Source organism: Mustela lutreola, chromosome 12, assembly GCF_030435805.1.
Source record: "Mustela lutreola isolate mMusLut2 chromosome 12, mMusLut2.pri, whole genome shotgun sequence".
NCBI classification, from domain to species: Eukaryota; Metazoa; Chordata; class Mammalia; order Carnivora; family Mustelidae; genus Mustela; species Mustela lutreola.
In genome coordinates this window covers 61,512,153-61,532,533 of record NC_081301.1, presented here as the reverse complement: position 1 = coordinate 61,532,533, position 20,381 = coordinate 61,512,153, and the positions used below count along the sequence as shown (strand labels likewise).

Genomic DNA, 20,381 nt, shown 5'->3' with positions numbered 1-20,381 from the left:
GTGATACTCAAGACTTTGATTCTTTTGAATTCATGTATGTATCATTACTCTTAAAGTCTGGTAGAAATATCTGAGAGATAGCTTTTGATACTACAATTATGTGGTTCATTCCATTCTTGGAAAAATAAATTACTGTATTGGGTTGAAATGTATGAAATTGCTGATATTTGATTTTTTCTCCACAGAAACTGCAATTTCATACAGCTTAATCTATTACTCTACATTTCCTTACACTTGTACACAATCCCTTTTCCCTGGAGACAAAGATGTCTGAACCCAATAGGCCATTGATTTAGCCATATTTTGTACCATGTTTTCTGCATTTTTATTTCTACCTTTTGTTTGGTTTTGAAACTACGTATGAAGATCAAGAATAAGTGTGCAAACAACAAAATGGCTGTTCAACCAAGGTGGGGCCACTCTGGCTAAATAGGCCCTTACAATATAGATTATAACATGCTAGTGGTTCTTTGCTCAGAGATCTTGTTCAGCCACTTTTTGACTTTGTCTTATAAATGCTGTTAATGAAACAGTTGGAAATTGGAGGTTTCTCCCGTGGGAAATTTTGAACTCTTTGAAAGCAAAGAACTATTTATTTTTATTTCCAATTTTCAGCATCTGTCATATTGCCTAGCACACAGTGAGTTTCATATTCTCACTCTTTCACCTGTCCTTGATTTGATGCTCATAATTAGCTCCTTTTGCTACCATGTTGCTAGCTAGTTTTCCAAAAATAGGCCAGCTTTCCTTTCGGAGTTTTCTTCTCCCTATTCCTACAATAATGAGAGAACTGACCATACTGATTTCTTGCTATTGTATACATTGTTAGTAATTTATATTTACTGTTCTTGAAGGTAGATAGTATTATTGTCATTGTTCCTATTGAGGAAACTGAGCTCAGAGATTTAAATTCTGTCTAGTTTCAAGTTTCTATTTTTACCTTATCACCTTAGGAACCCCTGATAACAGTTCCTGTCCTGATAAAAGCAGCTGAAGGGGCGCCTGGGTGGCTCAGTGGGTTAAGCCGCTGCCTTTGGCTCAGGTCATGATCTCAGGGTTCTGGGATCGAGTCCCGCATCGGGCTCTCTGCTCAGCAGGGAGCCTGCTTCCCTCTCTTTCTCTGCCTGCCTCTCTGCCTACTTGTGATTTCTCTCTGTCAAATAAATAAATGGAAAATCTTTAAAAAAAAAAAAAAAGAAGCTGAAGTGAACACAGTGAACGCAGTCCCTTTTCCTGTCCATGTGTATTGTAAGAATTTGTACATATATGAAATATGAGCTAACATTCTTTAACTAGTTAAGTAACATTGGTAATGCCAAAATTGTCCATGAAACCCTTCTCCTCAGATGTACTATAACTATCAGCACATTTTTATGTAATAGGAATTTTGAAGGAGTATACTTTGAAATCTTTCTCTTCTCTTCCCTTTCCTTTCTTTTCTTTCCTAACTTCTTTTCTTTTTCTCTTTCCTTCCTTCTTTCCTTCCTTCCTTCCTTCCCTCCTTCCTTCCTTCTTTCTTTCATTTATTTGAAAGAATTGAGGGGAAAGGGCAGAAATCTCAAGCAGACTTGCACCAAGTACAGAACCTGATACAGGGCACAATCCCATGACCCTGAGACCATGAACTGAGCTGAAACCAAGAGTCGGATGCTCAACTGACTGCTCCACCAGATGCCAAAAAAAAACCTCAAAAAAACAAAAAAACAAAAAAAACAAAAAGTATGTCATTTAAAACAGTATATTGAACGAGTTGGAATGCATTCTTTTGAAATGCTTTTGACATCTCTGTTATTGTAATGTTATATATAAAGAGTAAGGCTATGTGTCTATCCATTTAGTTTCAGAAGTGCTTTAGAGCTCAGGTGCCCGAGTGGCTCATTTAGTTAAGTGTGTGACTGTTTGGTTTCAGCTCAGGTCATAATCTCATGTGGCAAGCTCTGTGTTCAGTGGGAGTCTGCTTGAGTTTCTCTCCCTCTCCCTCCCCTCCTCCCCCACCCCATGTTCTCCCTCTCTCTCTCTCTCTAAAATAAAGAAATAATTTTTTTTAAAAAGAAGTGTATTAGAAATAAAACAGAATTCTCTGTTACCCATTATTATATTAACATTTTAGGGGATTTCATTTTCTCTTAATATATAATTTAATTTTTCTTCAATGTCAATACTTCCTAGTAAAACCATACCTTAAAGTCCTATAATTTTTTTTCTATTTTGTACTTTTGAACACAGCTTTACAAACCTTTGAAACTCAGCACTTCCTAGAATCATTAAATTCAGTTTGTATACAGATTATTAAGTAGTCTGTATAGGAACAATAAAGTTCCCAACTTTGAATTTGTTTGTTTGAGTAGTTCATTTATGTCCTTGTTCTTCTCCCCTCAGCCTCCTCCCCCAACAACTTCTTCCAGGACATTTGAAACCATATATAATGCCTCCCAGGACTGAGATTTTGCTCAAGTACCTGAAAGATAACAGATGCTGCTCTGCTCTTCATAGCAGAGAATAATGCTTGACCAGCCAAAGCACAGCACTGGCACATACCCCAGCAGCAAAATGCTTGTGGTGACTGGTAAAGGGACAATCATACTGTAGTAGAGTAGATGGCTTTTCCCATCTGTTGGATTCCATCAGTAAGTCCTGGCAACAGCCCTTCAACCATGGCCCAGATGTTTTCCTGTTGAGAAATCTATTTGCACCTAGTAAGCATAATTTGTTTGAAAATACGGTACTGAGCAGTGAATAAATCTGACATATATCTGCTTGAAAACTGTTTTCCCCAGTTCATAGGAGCTACCTAATCTTATTTTGACTGCAGGGTATTTTTTTAACATTAAAAATTGCATATTTTTTAACTACAAAAACTTACAAATCCCCTTTCCTTTATTCACACTTTTAAATGTATTTTACGGAATTAACGTCATATAGTTTTGTATGTATATTTTAAATTTATTAATGGAATATTCCTTTAATATTATGTTATATATGTATTCATATTTATTATATTTCAGTAATGCTCTCTACCCATTTTAGGGGTACCTGAGTAGTTCAGTTGGTTAAAGGCCTGACTCTTGAGCTCAGCTCAGGTCTTGATCTCAGGGCTGTGAGTTCAAGCCTTGCACTGGGCCGCATGCTAGGCATGGAGCCTAGTTAAAAACAAACAAAAAAACCCCCACAAAATATCCTTTCTAATGATGACATAATATGGCCACGCCATAATTTATTTATATATTTCTAAATGAGCACTTTTGGGGGGGGTCCTTTTGTAAAGGAGATTAATCTTTTTTATTATCATAGATAATATTTAGTGATGTTTTTGAATGAATGGCAGAATAAAGGCTTTTTTTTTTCTCTGAAAACATGGATCTTTTGATAGAAATGTTTATATAGTAAGAGGTAATTGGGTACCTATGTAGATTGGCCCTTCCTGTTCCAATTTGTCTTGTCATGTTAAAATTTAATATTGAGGGCATATATTTTAGATAATTTTCTGGATGATGTTTGCAAAGATTATGCAGACTCTAGGTAAATGCTGGAGACCTAGAAGGGAAGGAGCCATCATCTGTTGAAGCCCTAGTTCTTCTGTAGTAATGGGTAGCACCAGTATTGTGGCTGGTATTTCATATAACATTTTGGGGAACCTTGCAATTTAGAAAATCTTATGCTCATTTAAATAGCCAGCATCAGATGTGCTACTGGCCCTCAGACTTTATAGTTACATACTGACAAGACACATTCTAGTTATCCCTTTGTGACTGGAGTCAATCTTTGAAAAACAACATTGTTTATGGTCTAGAGGAGAGGGCCAGTACTCCAAGTGCAAATAATTCTGACAGCAAATGTGTGGGTCATTTTTCCCAGTGAGGTGATTTCCTTAACTCCCCAAACACCAGTTGGGTGTCCTACAATTTAGTTCATTTTTGATACTAACAACGCAGAGTCAACACAGCCCTCACAAATTAAGGGCTCAGTGCCACAAGATGCCTCCACTTTAGACACCAATTTCAAGTCTTTACCCCTGATCAGTGTGCTATAAAGTCTGGGGTTTCCCATAACTCCCTTCTCAGGTTTGATCATTTGCTGGAATGGCTTACAGAACTCAGGGAAACACTTGACGTTCACTGGTTTACAACTCAGGAACAGCCAAAAAGAAGGAGTGTACAAGGCAAGGTATGGGATGGGGGAGTAAGTGCGGAGCATTCATGCCTTCATGCCCTGAAGCTCTCTGAACCCTGTTGTTCAAGATTTTATTTTTGTATTTGAATTCAAGTATAGCTAATGTACAGTGTTATTTAGTTTCAGGTGTATAATATTCTGTACATTACTGAGTGCTCATCATGATAAGTGTACTCTTAATCTCCATCACCTATTTCACACATTTTCCCACCTCCCTCCCTCCCCTCTGATAATCATCAGTTTGTTTTCTATAGGTAAGAACTTCACATATGAATGAAATCATATGGTATTTCTCTTTCTCAGACTGACTTATTTCACTTACCATTATATTCTCTAGATCCATCCATATCATCGCAAATGGCAAGATTTCATTCTCTTTTTAATGACTGAGTAGTATTCCTGTGTGTGTGTGTGTGTGTGTGTGTGTGTGTGTGTGTGTGTATACCACAACTTCTTTATCCATTCATCTATCCATGGACACTTGTCCTTCTTCCATATTTTGGCTATTGTAAATAATGCTGCAATAAACATAGGGGTGCATATATCTTTTCAAATTAGTGTTTTCATATCCTTTGGGTAAATATTCAGTAGAAGAATTACTAGATCATGTGTTAATTCTATTTTTAATTTTTTGAGAAATCTCTATACTGTTTTCCTAGAGTAGCTGCATCAGTTTGATTCCCACCAACAGTGTGTGAGGGTTCCTTTTTCCACATCCTCACCAACACTTGTTTCTTGGGTTTTGATTTTAGCCTTTCTGGCAGGTGTGAGGTGATATAGCTCATTGTACTTTTTATTTGCATTTCCCTGATGATAAGTTATGTTGAGAATCTTTTCCTGTGTCTGTTGACCATCTGGATGTCTTCCTTGAAGAAATGTCTGTTTATGTGTTCTGCCCATTTTTTAATTGGATTATTTGTGTTATGGGTGTTCAATAGGATTATATGTGTTAATTGTGTTATGGGTTATGGGTGTTTTATAAGTTCTTTATTTTGGACGCTAACTCTTTATTAGATGTCATTTGCAAATACTTCTTTCATTCAGCAAGTTATCTTTTAGTTTTGTTGATTGTTTCTTTTGCTGGGTAGAAGCTTTTTATTTTGATGGAGTTCTAATAGTTTATGTTTTGCTTTTGTTTCCCTTGCCTCAGGACACCTATCTAGAAAAATGTTACTATGGCCAATGTCAAAAACATTATTGCCTGTTCTTCTAGGACTTTTATGGTTTTGATTATTATTTTTAGGAACTTAGTTGATTTTGCATGTATGGCTTTTATGGGGGCTTGATTGTCCACATGGTTGAATAAAACATCATCAATTGGCAATTTAACTTAATCTCCTGCCCCTCTCCCCTTCACCAAGGTCAGAGGTGGGGCTGAAATGCCCACCCTCTAATCATCCCTTGGGCTTTCTAGTAACCTTCCCCCATCCTGGAGCTATCTGGGGGCCCCCAGCCACCAGTCAGTCTTCTTATTAGCATGCAAGACACTTTTATCAATTCTAAGATTCCAGGAGTCTTAGAAGCTCTTGTGTCAGGAACTAGAAACTGAGACCAAATATTTCACCCAGTGGTGCTCTTCTCATCCATATCATTTAGGAAATTCCTAAAATTTTGGAAGCTTTCTGTCAGGAACTGGATCAAAGACCAAATATTTTCTTTTTATATCACAGTATCACAGCAAGTATGATTTTAACAGCAAACATAGAGGATTATTTTGAAGATGTTTTTAAGATACACTGCTGAAGGATGGGGTGAGTTGTAAGCAAGCTGCCTATGAGAGGCTGCTTATTGTGATTTTATCTAAGTGGCAGAAGTGTAGTTGTCTCTTAGTGCTGTTATGTAAATCAAATACTCTTGGTTTACCTCTTAATTCTTCTGTGTGCATATCTATCTATACTACGTTTCTCCATGAGCTTTTATTTCTGCCAGAAATATTCAGAATTAGAGGTATAGTTTGCTTTCTTAGGTATAAGTCAGAAAAATTTTATTTTTTCATTTTTTTGATTTTTAATTTTTAAAAACATTACCCATGTTGGTAATTCCTGTACTCAAAATGGGGCTTGAACTCATGACCCCAAAATCAAGACTTGCATGCTCAACTGACTAAGCCAACCAGGTGCCCCTAATTTTTAATTTTGTAAGTTTTATTTTAATTCCAGTTAGTTAGCATACTGTTGTTGTGTTGGTTTCAAGTGTACAGTATAGAGATTCAACAACTCCATACATCACCAGGTGCTCATCATAACAAGTGCACTCCTTAATCCCTATCACTCATTTGACCCATCCTCCCTGGGAACCATCATTTTTTTCTCTATAGTTAAGAATCTGTTTTTTGGTTTGCCTCTTTCTCTCCTTTTTCTCTCTTTTGCTCCTTTGTTTTTTAAATTCCATATATGAGTGAACCCATATGGTATTTGTCTTTCTCTGACTTATTTTGCTTAGTGTAATACACTCTAGCTCCATCCACATTGGTGCAAATGGCAAGATTCCATTTGTTTAATGGCCGCGTGATAGTCCATTGTGTATATATATATACTACAACTTCTTTATCCATTCATCAGTTGATGACATTTGGGCTCTTTCCATAATATGGCTATTGTTCATAATGCTGCTATTAATATTGGGATACATATGTCCTTTTGAATCAGTATTTTTCTATCCTTTGGGTAAATACCTAGTAGTGTGATTGCTGGATCTTAGGATAGTTCTATTTTTATCTTTTTTTAAAAAAATTTTCAATTTATTTATTTTCAGAAAAACAGTATTCATTATTTTTTCACCACACCCAGTGCTCCATGCAATCCGTGCCCTCTATAATACCCACCACCTTGTACCCCAACCTCCCACCCCCCCGCCACTTCAAACCCCTCAGATTGTTTTTCAGAGTCCATAGTCTCTCGTGATTCACCTCCCCTTCCAATTTCCCCCAACTCCCTTCTCCTCTCTAACACCCCTTGTCCTCTATGATATTTGTTATGCTCCACAAATAAGTGAAACCATATGATAATTGACTCTCTCTGCTTGACTTATTTCACTCAGCATAATCTCTTCCAGTCCCGTCCATGTTGCTACAAAAGTTGGGTATTTGTCCTTTTTGATGGAGGCATAGTACTCCATAGTGTATATGGACCACATCTTCCTTATCCATTCGTCCGTTGACGGGCATCTTGGTTTTTTCCATAGTTTGGCGACCGTGGCCACTGCTGCTATAAACATTGGGGTACAGATGGCCCTTATTTTCACGACGTCTGTATCCTTGGGGTAAATACCCAGGAGTGCAATTGCAGGGTCATAGGGAAGCTTTATTTTTAATTTCTTGAGGAATCTCCACACTGCTCTCCAAAGAGGCTGCACCAACTTGCATTCCCACCAACAGTGTAAGAGGGTTCCCCTTTCTCCACATCCTCTCCAACACATGTTGTTTCCTGTTTTGTTAATTTTGGCCATTCTAACTGGTGTAAGGTGATATCTCAATGTGGTTTTAATTTGAATCTCCCTGAGGGCTAATACATTTGCAGATATCTTTTCCCATTCTATAGGTTACCTTTTAGTTTTATTGATTATTTGCTGTGCAGAAGCTTTTTATTTTGTGTTGCACCAATAGTTTATTTTTGCTTTCATTTCCCTTTCCTTAGAGGACCTATCTAGAAACACATTGCTATGGCTGATGTCAGAGACGTTACTACCTGTGCTCTAGGATTTTTATAATATTGGGTCTTACATTTAGGAATTTAATCCATTTTCAATTTATTTTTGTGTATGGTGTAAGAAAGTGATTCATTTTTTTGAATGTTGCTGTCCAGTTTTCCAGCACCATTTGTTGAAGAGACTTTTTCCCGTTGGATATTCTTCCTGATTTGTCTGACATTAATTGACTATGTAATTGTGGATTTATTTCTGGGCTTTCTGCTCTGTTCTTTTGATCTCTGTATCTATTTTTTTGTGGCAGTACCATACTGTTTTGATTACTACAACTTTGTAATATGACTTGAAGTCTAGAATTATGATGCCTCCAGGTTTTCTTTTCTTCTTCTTTCCTTCCCTCTCTCCTTCCTCCCTCCCTCCTTCTTTCTTTCTTTCTTTCTTTCTTCCTTTCTTCTTAGTTTCATTCATTTTCTTTTTCAAGGTTGCTTTGGCCATTTGAGGTCTTTTGTGCTTTCATACACATTTTAGGATTGTTTGTTCTAGGTCTATGAAAAATGCTGTTGGTATTTTGATAAGGATTGCATTAAATGTGTAGAGTGTTTTGGGTAGTATAGACAATTTAACAATACTTGTTTTCCCAGTCCATAAGCATGGAATATCTTTCCATTTCTTTGTGTCTTCTTCAGTTTCTTTCCTCAATGTTTTATAATTTTCAGAGTACAGGTGTTTCACCTCTTTGGTTAGGTTTATTCCTAGGTATCTTTTTTTTTTTTTTTTTTTTGCTCTAATTTTAAATGACATTGTTTTCTAAATTTTTCTTTCTGCAGCTTCATTATTGGTTTATAGAAATGCAACAGATTTCTCTAATTGATTTTGTATCCTCTGACTCTACAGAATTTGTTTATCAGTGCTAGCAGTTTTTTGATGAAGTCTTTTGGGCTTTCTACATAGAGTATCATATCATCTTTCAATAGTGAAAGTTTGACTTCTTCCTTGCCAATTTGAGTGTGTTTTACTTACTTACTTTTGTCGTCTGATTGGTGTGACCAGAACTTCCAATGCTATGTTGAACAAAGGGCTAAAACTGGACATCCTTGTCTTGTTCCTGATGTTCGGGAAAAGGCTTTTCATTTTTCCCCATTGAGAATGATGTTAGTTGTGGTTTTTTCATAGATGGCCTTTATTATGTTGAGGTATGTTCCTTCTAAACCTACTTTGTTGAGGGTTTTTAACATGAACGGATGTTATACTTTGTCAAATGCTTTTTCAGTGTTTGTTGAAATGATCATATGGTTCTTACTCTTTCTCTTATTGATGTGATGTATCACACTGATTGATCTGTGAATATTGAATCATGCTTGCAACCTGGGAATAAATCCCACTTGGTTGTGGTGAATGGTTTTTAAATGTATTGTTGGATCGTGTTTGCTAGTGTTTTGTTGGGGACTTTTGCATCCATGTTCATCAGAGATATGGGCCTACAGTACTCTTTTTTTCTGGTGTCTTTATCTAGTTTGGTATCAGGGTAATGCTGGCCTCATAGAATGAATTTGGAAGTTTTCCTTCCTCTTCTATTTTTGGAATAGTTTGGGAAGAATAGATATTGACTATTAAATTAATAGATATTAGTTTTCTTTTTATTATGTTCAGTTTTATTATGTTCAGTTAGTCGACTTATAGTACATCATTAGTTTTTGATATAGTGTTCAGTGATTCATTAGTTCGATATAACACCCAGTGCTCATCAGAACATTTGCCCTCCTTACCCATCTTAACTGTTTTTTAAATATTTGGTAGAATTTGGCTGTGAAGCCACTGGTCCTAGACTTTTGTTATTGGGAGTTTTTTAACTACTGATTCAATTTCTTTGCTGGTAATCAGTCTGTTCAAATTTTCTATTTCTTCCTGTTTCAGTGTTGGTAGTTTATATGTTTTTAGGAATTTATCCATTTCTTCTAAGTTGTCCAATTTGTGGGCATATAGTTTTTCATAATATTCTTTTATAATTGTTTGTATTTCTGTGGTGTTGGTTGTTATTTCTCTGCTCTCATCTGTGATTTTCTTTATTTGGGTCCCCTCTCTTTTTTTCTTGATAAGTCAGGCTAGAGGTTTGTCAGTTTTATTATAATTTTTTTAATGAACCGGTTCCTGGTTTCATTGATCTGTTCTACTATATTTTTAGTTTCTATATAATTTACTTCCACTCTAATTTTTATTATTTCCTTCCTTCTGCTGGTTTTAGGTTTTTAAAATTCTTTTTCTAGGTCCTTTAGGTATAAGGTTAAGTGTTTTATTTGAGATTTTTTCTTACTTCTTGAGGTAGGCCTGTAATTGCTATAAATCCCCCTTAGAACTGCTTTTGTTGCATCCTGAATGTTTTGGACTGTTATGTTTTCATATTAATTTGTTTCCAGGTACTGTCTTATTTCTCTTTTTGTTACCTGGTTACCTTAACTTCTATGTATATTTGGTCTTTCCAGACTTTTTATTGTGGTTGATTTCTATTTTTATAGCATTGTGATCAGAAAAGATGTGTGGTATGACTTCAGTCTTTTTTAATTTATTGAGGTTTGTTTGTTATGGCAGTAACATTTTCAACAGGTTACTTCAGTATATTTATCCAAGGTAGTATGTCTTTTCCCCATTCCCCCATTATAGTAGTGGTTGTTAGGGAGCTGGACATCCTTCACTGGAGACCACCTAAGCCATTGCTTACATTTCCTTATTCAGGACAAAGTTCTTGAGAACATGGTGTCTAGAGCTGTGTTATAACCTGCTTCTACGAATTCTATATAAGAGCTTATGTAAATTTAAGGAACTACTTTGTGTTATGCTCCTGCTTTTCTTAACTGTATTTTATTCACTATAGAGTAACAGGAACATTTTTGTGAGTTTAGATTGCCTTCATGAATGCACCAACTCATTTTTGTGAGTTTAGATTGCCTTCATGACTCACCAAGAAAAAAGAAAATGAAGTTCTATTGACATAGAATTTGTTTCCTACTATGGCTAACAAAACTTGCAGACCTTAATGAAGGAACTGACTTGTTTTCTTTTTGTGTAAATCACAAAATTGATTTTAATCACAAATTGATTAAAGAAAGCAGTTTACAAAATTCTTTCCTGGCTATGAGAACAGAGTCTGCACTAGTTTTGTTAGGGCTGTATTTGTTCAGCAGTAACTCTGTGGTACTAATATTTTTGACGAATGTTATATAGTCATGTGTGGGTTAATGATTCTCAACCTTTTTGTTCTCAGGAACCCCATGTCCTTAAATGTTTTGATGACCCTAAAGAGGTTTCATTTGATCTTTTCATGTCCTTTCACTTTTTCTTTTTCCCTTCCCTTTCTATGGGTTCACCTTATCAATACTTATTGACTGGAATTTAGAATAGGGAACATTTAAAAAGTATTAATTCATTTAAAAGAAGCAATAATAAATTCATAAATAGTTATAATTTTCATAAGAAATAACAATATCCCCAATCATAAAAATCAGAGAGGAGTGGCATTGTTTCACATTTTTTCCCCAAAGGTGTTTAATATTAGATTTAATGAAAATAATTGGATTCTTGGGCACCTGGGTGGCTCAGTGGGTTAAGCCACTGCCTTCGGCTCAGGTCATGATCTCAGGGTCCTGGGATCGAGTCCCGCGTCAGGCTCTCTGCTCAGCAGGGAGCCTGCTTCCCTTTCTCTCTCTGCCTGCCTCTCTGTCTACTTGTGATCTCTCTCTGTCAAATAAATAAATAAAATTAAAAAAAAAAAAGAAAATAATTGGATTCTTGTATCTGTTTCTACATTCAGTGTGCTGCATTATGTTCTGGTTGAAGTATGTGAAGAAAGTCCAGCTTCACATAGATATGTGCTTGGAAGGGGTAAAATATTTTAATTATCTTTTCAGATAATTATAGGTATTTTCCTTTGACATTACACCAAAGTCGGCATGTGTTAGTTTTTTAAAGATTAGTTGCAATGTGGAATCTGAAATCACATCAATGAACTCTTTGTACTCTAGTAAGCTCAAGATTCGCTGGTCTGTCTTGCACTTTGAGCAACCCTTCTACACATGCATGATTTTGGAACATTATGCATTTGTAAATATACCCAAATTGTATAGGTCTCTTTATATAATATTTAAAAATTATATTTGATATTATCACCATCAGTCCCATCAGAAACAGCTTTAAGTATGGGGAAGCTGTCAAGGTTACAATAGTAAAAAATATTTTCCAGAATTCTAAGTTAACTATAAGCTCAATTTGCCACTGTCAACAAATACTCTGAATTTTTTTTTTTATTAAAATGACAGGCTTTCTCTGTTCACTTTCATGAAAATTTCTGCCAGACCCAAGTCTGACTTACTATAGTTTGTCTGTTAATTATTCTTTCAAGTAAAGATGATGTTTCTGTGAAAGAGACAGCTTTTTCAACTTGCAGTTCAACTAATTGCACATGTACTTTTTCCCAAGACAACTATTGAACTTTATTGTGCAGCAGAAGTACTTCATGCATATATCCCATGTTTGTCACAGATTTAATAAAATTGTTGCCAGGGTGACATAGGCAAATAATGTCTTCATGTTATAATGAAGGTATTTTTGACTATACAGACTTTGTGAAATTGTGCTGTATGTCTCTGGGAGACATACCTTAAGGTCTATACCTTACTTTGAGATCCGCTGGTACACTATTAGCTCTTCTTTCATTCTTGTTGGGAATACAGTAACTGCTGGTAGTGTTTTCACACATTTCCCAAAGTTTGATGCACTCATACCAAAGGATTTTTCATTTGCCTCACTCTTTCCTGAATCTACAGCAAACTGGCATTCAGGATGAGACTTAGAACTGTGCACAATCTTCTGATTGTTTGTATGCTGATATAAAAAGGATAGAATTTTAGTAATAAAAACATTGGTATTAATTAAATGCCTATAGTGTTCATGTCTTTTTATGTTTGATAATATCTATCCTTGCCCTTCTCTTTTATGAGGATGTTGTGAGAACTAATTTGATATATATGTATAAATATACATATATATCAAATATATACAAATATATATCAAAACATATATGTATATATACATACATATCAGATATACATATATACAAATAATATATATTCATTCATTCATTCATTCATTCATTTATTTATGGGAAGAGAAATGGTGGGTAGGGGCAGAGAGAATCTTAAGCAGGCTCTGTGTCCAGCCTGGAGCCTGATGCGGGACTGGACCTCACAAGCCTAAGATTATGATCTGAGCTGAAAGCAAGAGTTGGATGCTTAACTGACTGAGCCACCCAGGCACCCTGAACTAATTTGATGTTTAAAATATGTAAGAATCTATTTCTATTACATGGCATGTTTTAAAATACATCATGTTGTGAGATAATCATGTACTAATGAAAGTACAGTGACGCATTTAGAGGTTCATTAGTCAACTCTAGTTGAAGAAGGGAGGAGGAGAGGAAATTCCTGCGCATAGCGATGCCGAATGTCAAAACATTTAAAAGCTGCAATAGAAAAAATATTTTCCTCTTCTGTATATTGGAAGTGGAAGTTTGTTTGTTTGTTTTATGTAAGTAGATGAAGGTTTATTAAAATGCTACCAGGAATAGGAATATTTGCTAAAGGGACAGTTTTCATTTGAAGTAGTGAGTTGATGAACGTTTTTAGATATCCCAGAGGGACTCCCTCTCCCCCCAACATTCTTGGTTCCCTACAGAATTGAGATTTATAGTTAAATGAATGTTATAAATCTAGAAAAACAATAGCCATATTAGTCTATCCTTGAACATGCCAGGGGTCAATTTGGTAAGCAAGAGTTCTTGGAGATGGAGGGGGTGATGAAGAAGTTTCAGGAAGAAAGAATATTTACTTTCAAGAATGTGCCAGTGTTTTTGATTTTTAAAGCTAAATTAAAATGTGAATAATCATCATATGCTTGTGATTAAATGCACTCTCTTCTGCCTCATAAAGTATTGCAGCATTTAATTGATAAAAAGAGCAAATGAAAACAAGATGACTGGATGGATTTTACACGGTAATATATATAGTTGTATGCCACTTTAGACTTTACAAAGAAGTCTGGCACTTTAGATTTAAAAAAAAAAGAAGTTTTACATTTAGTATTTCATTTTAATATTAAAACAAACAAAAAAAGCCCTCTGAAGTAAGTGAGAAGGGAATTCTCACTATGTGAGAATCTGTTTTACCCAAAGCCATAGGCCTTCTGAATCAAAGGGTTTGAATTTAAAGCTAGGTCTCTGGACTAACAGTTCCCTGTACTTGGCGCTGTACAGTGTTGCTGTCATGGTACTTTTAATTGATGGGATTACATAGTAGAGTGTTCACTATATATTCTGGTGCAGAGATTGTCCAAATAAGATAAATACTCGTTGGGTCAGAGTACAACCTCATCTTTGGGGAAGGACATCTGGAGAGCAAGATTCTCTCCCTGGTCTGTTGAGAAAGTTTGAGAAAAGCTGAATTTGAATCAGGCTATTCTAGGTCAAGGTTTGGCATGGCTTGCCCACACCCTCCTGTCTGGCTTCCGTGTTAGAAATTGCCCTCCTTTACTTTTTTGTTGTTAGGGCTTTCGGAACTAAATAGTATTTCCTGTATTCCTAAAAATGTTTTGAGAACTACCCACATTAACTTATGACTAGCCAAAGTGTTCATCTATCTTGTGTGTTTCAACCTTTTATAATAAAGCAAGTGATATGATAAATCTGTTTTGTGTCAGGAAGAGGCAGTAGCTGTTCAAACCTAAAGGATTTCTTTTTGTTTAGATCCCATTTTTAGTATGTATGTGGGAGAGGTGAGTTAAGGACTTAATGGTATTTCAAATTCCCGGTCAGCTCTTCAACTCCTGTCTTTCATTTGTCAAATCTAAGTCTTCATAGGTAGCCCTTTATTCTGTATTGTACGGGGACTGAGGGGGAAGCAGTGTGTGTTTGTTTAGTGGCAGATTACTTCCTTGCAAATATAGGCTAAGATTCTTACTTTTTGTTTTTAAACACTGCCTGGCTGAGCACGAAGCATTTTCCATTATTGATAATAGTAATAATAATAATACCACCACTGCCAACATGGAAGCAGGAACATTCCCTTTCACTCAGTTGGCATTTGATGTCTTTTGAGTTCTTTTCAGCTTCATTTAGCTCTTCTTATTTTTCCATCTCAACAAATCTCCTTTGACTTTTTAAAAATCGGTAAGTCAACAAGGTAAGGGCTGGAGCACACTGATTCACAGAAACACCTGTGCCTTGGGACTTGAGGACATTGCTCCACAGTGTTTATTTGTTAGACTATGACAGCTAGTGGTGAGGAGTTTTAGAATGTGTCACAGCTGTAGATGTTAAGTACTAGATGTAGCTGTGATTGCTGTCACCTGTTCTGATATACTGTCCGCTACTATAGGCATTAAGAACTTTTTTCCTCTTAATCTGTTCTGTCTTTCTGTATTTTTCTGTCCTTCTATAAAATTTTGTAAAATAATATTTTTGTGGAGTAGATCTCTGCCTCTTGCATGTTAATAGATATACATGTTTAAGAGATTTGACCCTCTGGGAGTATTATCTTAACAAATAAGATTTGAATAAGAATTATTTTTCATATTCATGTAATGGCAGTGTATTTCTTGGCATATGATAGCTACTCTGTAAATGTTATTTGTCATGAATTCTTGAACCCAAAAGTTAATTAAATGAAGTTCAATTAATACATTTTTATTAAGCCATATACAGTATTAGGTGAGGAAACTAAAAATATTGGTAAGGCAGTTATTGGGCCAGCAAATTCCTCTGCTAACTGGAAGGAAATTTTATAGATATGAGCTATTTTACCATAGGAGATGTTAGTAGTAGCAGTAGGAATACAGAAGTAGTGAAATTGAAGGAGGGAGTTATTCCTGGCAGGAATGGGGAGGGTTTCAAATGGAGGCTCATTGTCTGGCCATCAGATCTGACCTGGCTCTTGAAGATGAAGAGGATAAAAAGGACATTCATTTTGTTCTGCTTCTCTCAGAATGTATTTGAAAGATAAAATAGGTTTCCTGTCTGACATTAATATCAGTGATACTTTGGAATGTTTGCTTCTTTTATAACCAGGGTTGTTTTTCTCTGGGTCCCATGCTCACATTTTATGTGCCTTGTTTTGCAAGAATTGCCTGAGGTTCCATCAGTTGAGGAGGAAGTGGAAGAAACAGAGTCTTGGGCGAAGCCTTTGGTCCACCTTTGGCAGACAAAGTCCCCAAACTTTGTGGCTGAACAGGAGTATAATGCAGCCATGGCCAAAATGGAGCCACACTGTGCCATCTGTGCTCTCCTCATGCCCTACTACAAGGTAATAACAGTGGCGGGGTCACTGCCAGGTTTCTTTACTGCTGCGCTTTCTGTATGGCTGTAGAAACACAGGTGGATCATTGTAAGGTATGTGTGTACATGGAATGGGAGACATCAGTACTTATGTAGCTACATGGCCGTTATAGAATAGCATACAGAATTTTTGAGTGTTACTAGAAAGCCACTTCTCTGGTGGTGGGTGCTTTATCATTTTAAAATAAGTGATTCGTTTGTCAGTCTTGGTTCATTTCAGTCAAGGAGCAGTTCCAACCTTTTTCAGAAAGAAACACAGAACTTAAAGCTTAACAGTAGTAGAAGTTTTACAAAGAGGGAACTTGGCCTTAGTCTGTTTTGTGTTTGAAAATATCGCTCTCAATAATTGTCAACTCTGTGCCCACATTTAAAATGTTTCTCTTTATCTTCCCACGTGGAACATGTGTAAGATATAGCAGGACTCAATACAAACTGGATTGTTCAGTTCACCCTCATCAGCTAGCTGTGCATAGTATTGTCATCGGTGTTATTCCATATATGTCATCCTGATGGCATTTTAGCTTACTGAAGGCCACATTTTCTAACACAAACTCAGACAAAGTGATCTTCAGGAATCTAGTATGGGTGGAACTTTATGACCTACTTTAAGATATAATATTTTTATAAAGCGTATTGATGTGAGCATTGTATCCTGAGTTATAGTCTCAATAATGGAATCAGAAGTATTTTAAGATTGCTTCTCTTTTAGAGTTCATGTAAAGTAAATGCTTTTTTGTTCAGGTATTTCAGGGCATGAAATTGGGTGATATGCCACATGTTCAGCTTTGAAAATAGAGGAAGTAAACTTAACTCACTTGTCTTTGATGGGCCTTTGTGACTGAGAAACTATTTTCTGTTTAGTCATTGAATGTCTGTGTTTTCTTGGAAAAATTTAACTTTTTATTGACTCTTATTTGTATATCATATTTTGCCTGTGTATTTCCCCAATAATTAAAAAAATTCTCACTAAACCTATAAGATATAGGGAAACCTTTTAATATAAGATATTTGGAGATAATATAGTTCATTAATTAGAGTTTCAATTAAGTTAAATGTTTCTCATATATTTTGGTAAGGGATGACAATTTTATTTTGCACATTATATTTCCTTATTTAGTGACATTTTCCAGATCTTTCTGTCTTGAGGTTTTGAAACTTTGTGGTGAGGCAAAGCCTTCAAAAATTCTCTAAAAACTGTTGCAAAGATTAAAACTGAGGTCTTTGAAAATACTCCTTCAAGTGTAACCAGGTAAAATTTTCAGTAAATGAAACCAAGTCTGCTAACTTAGTGTAAATAAAGAAATAAAAATTCCTCAGAAAAATTGATGCTTTACCTGAATTATTTATGTAAGAATGTAGTTTTAGCAGGTTATCAACTTTTTCATACAAGCAGATATACAGAATGTCCTCCTGTTTTTACAGCTTAGCTTCTGGATGGGAGCCTGAAGAGGAACATTGATAAAAAGCTAATAGTTATATCAAGGAAAACAACAGGAAGAACAGAAGCTGGAAGTTAGTGAATGGAACAGCTATTAGTGGCTTTGAGTGACCAGAACAAATGATGAACTTTTTTGCATGTTTTTCACTCATGTGGGAATATTGTGTTTTTCAGCCAGATAGCAGCAATGAAGAAAATGATTCTAGATGGGAGACAAAATTAGATGAAGTGGTTACTCCAGGAGGAAAGTCTAAGCCCCTCATTCCAGAGATGTGTTTTATTTATAGTGAAGAAAGTATAGAATATTCTCCGCCTAATGCCTTTCTGGAAGAGGATGGAACAAGTCTTCTGATTTCCTGTGCAAAGTGCTGTGTACGGGTTCATGCAAGTAAATGCATCTCTCATTCATCAATCACTGGCTTTTCAGTGCTTCACATAGTCTTTGTTTCTCACCCTTTTGTCCCCTGCCAAATCTATTGCATTGAACTATTGGCATTCTTAATGGTTAGATCATTCTTTCTCACATTTCTTCTGATAAAAGTATGAGTAAGTATAATAATCCCTTTTTCTACAGTTTTGTACAGTATCAGTGGAGAGCAGTTTTGTTTTGTTTGTTGTACAGATGTGGGGACATTTTGAGGCTCCTTTTGCACATTTGGATTTTACTTATTTTAAGAGATAGTTTGTAAAAACTTAATTTTAACCTCTGATATTAATTCATGATTATTTTTCTTTGTACTTTTCAAAGAGATAGGACAGTTTTTTCAGTGATTTGGGTAATTATTGTTAAATTTAATTATAGAGTTTAATTTTTATTCTTTGGGAGGGTAAGGAAATCTGTGTTGCCTTCCAAGGGGAGAACAGTCATTACATTTGTTTTTCCCTGGAACCGAGATGGTCCTGAGATGGTCCATACCTGCCATAATTTGGTAATTTCAAATCATGGGATACATGGCAAATACATAATTTTTTATTTGCCTGCCATGTAAATCCTTTAAAATGTGAAAAGGGAGCTATTTTTTACTGCAAGTCTATTTTAAAGCATTTTAGTATTCCAGATCTTGCCAAATCATATATCATGCTAACATAGTTATGTATGGTCTCTGTAGCATGGATGGTTATAATAGAGGCATTACCTTCTATATTTACCCCAGAGAAACACCAGTCTAACATTAGGGTTGATATAGTCTTGGTGTCTATCATTTATTGACTGATTAGATACCATAATGTATTTGAAATATAGCAACCTTCTTTACTTATATCAATCTGTAACACACACACACACACACACACACACACATTCACCCTCACATTTTTCTAAGTTTATAACAGTCAATGCATCATTTCACAGGAAAACTGGGATTTAATTTTGATTCCTGAATGTACAAGCTATACAATTTAACTGTAGTATTTCATAAACATGTGCTTGAACTAAACATTTTATAGTCTTGGCTAACTATGATAGGCTTTTCTTTGGTAATTATATTTCTGTTATTTTCTCTTTCATTTAAATGTTATAGAAATTTGATATTAAAAATTACTTCTTTAAATCTTTCAAAGCCCTTTGAAAGGCAGTCAGAGTAACACATGTTTATTGGTACTGTATAATTCCTGCTTATATTTGGATCATCAGCTATTGCCTTACACAGTTATTTTGAGTCAGGCATGTATTGAATAGACAAATAGAACTGAAGATACCTCTTCATCACTAACTGAATTGTGCATCCTCTGTCCTGTCACTGAGATTAAAGCTAATTAAGCATAATTTTTGAAATGTAATTTTAAATTATATTAATTTGTAAAATATGTCAAAGTTTATTATATTATTCTTAAGCTTCCCTAAATTTTCTTTAATGAATTGCAGCTTATTTTGAAATACATTTTGTATGAGTAAAGGACAAGGCCCAATAAATTAGAAATTTAATTATTTTGCCCATTCAAGAATTATCAGATAATTATTGTGAGTATTAGTAATGATTGAGACCCATATTCTCATGTTTCCTGAGACTGATATCCTTTTATAAGGCATGAGAACCAAAAGTATCTCTGAAGACAGCCTTACTTCTGTTTTGCTTTAAGCAGTGAGAATCAGAAATGCTATTATGGCACTGGGTGTGGTGTATAAACAATGAACTTTGGAACACTGGAAAAAAAAATATTTAAAAAATGCTATTATGGTGGGCAGTTGTTCTGATTTTATTTATTCAGTGCTAAAATGTATAATACTACCAAAATGCAAAAGACCTAATTCATGGATCCATACTATTATTTTATAGGTTGCTATGGTATCCCTTCTCACGAGATCTGTAATGGATGGCTATGTGCCCGTTGCAAAAGAAATGCATGGACAGCAGTAAGTGGCCTATTTTAATATATTTTAATCCCTCTGCTTACTCTCTCCACTGTGAACACATTTAATCTAGCAGTAAGGTAAGGCTGTATGCATGGTTTTGTGTGCACTTACTTCTATACTTAATATTTTTCTGATCTTCTCTTTTCAAATCATCCTATCTAATGGCTCTATTCATCAGAGAAATATTAAATAAATATCTAAGTGTCACTCCTCTACTCAGGAGCCTACAGAGACTGCCAGTTTATCAGAGCAAGTCTAAAATATTCCTTCATTTTCCCTCCTAGGTCTATTTTGCAGTTCTTGAAAATAAATATTCTAAGTCACACTCAAGGTGAGGATCCTCCCTGACCCCTGACAAAACCAGGCTCAAACATAACTTTTCCACTGGTACGAGGTCT

General features: G+C 35.4%; 1 protein-coding gene across 11 annotated transcripts in view; it reads left to right on the top strand.

Annotated features, from left to right (window-relative positions):
* Positions 1–20,381, top strand: part of KDM4C (lysine demethylase 4C) — a 521,081-nt gene that overhangs the window by 297,629 nt on the left and 203,071 nt on the right. For 10 of the 11 annotated variants that reach the window (XM_059142108.1, XM_059142109.1, XM_059142111.1 and 7 more), the window contains 3 exons: positions 15,979–16,160; positions 17,805–18,018; positions 19,907–19,983. In XM_059142108.1, coding sequence (XP_058998091.1) covers positions 15,979–16,160; positions 17,805–18,018; positions 19,907–19,983 — 473 coding nt within the window. The other variant, XM_059142116.1, reaches the window with a different exon arrangement.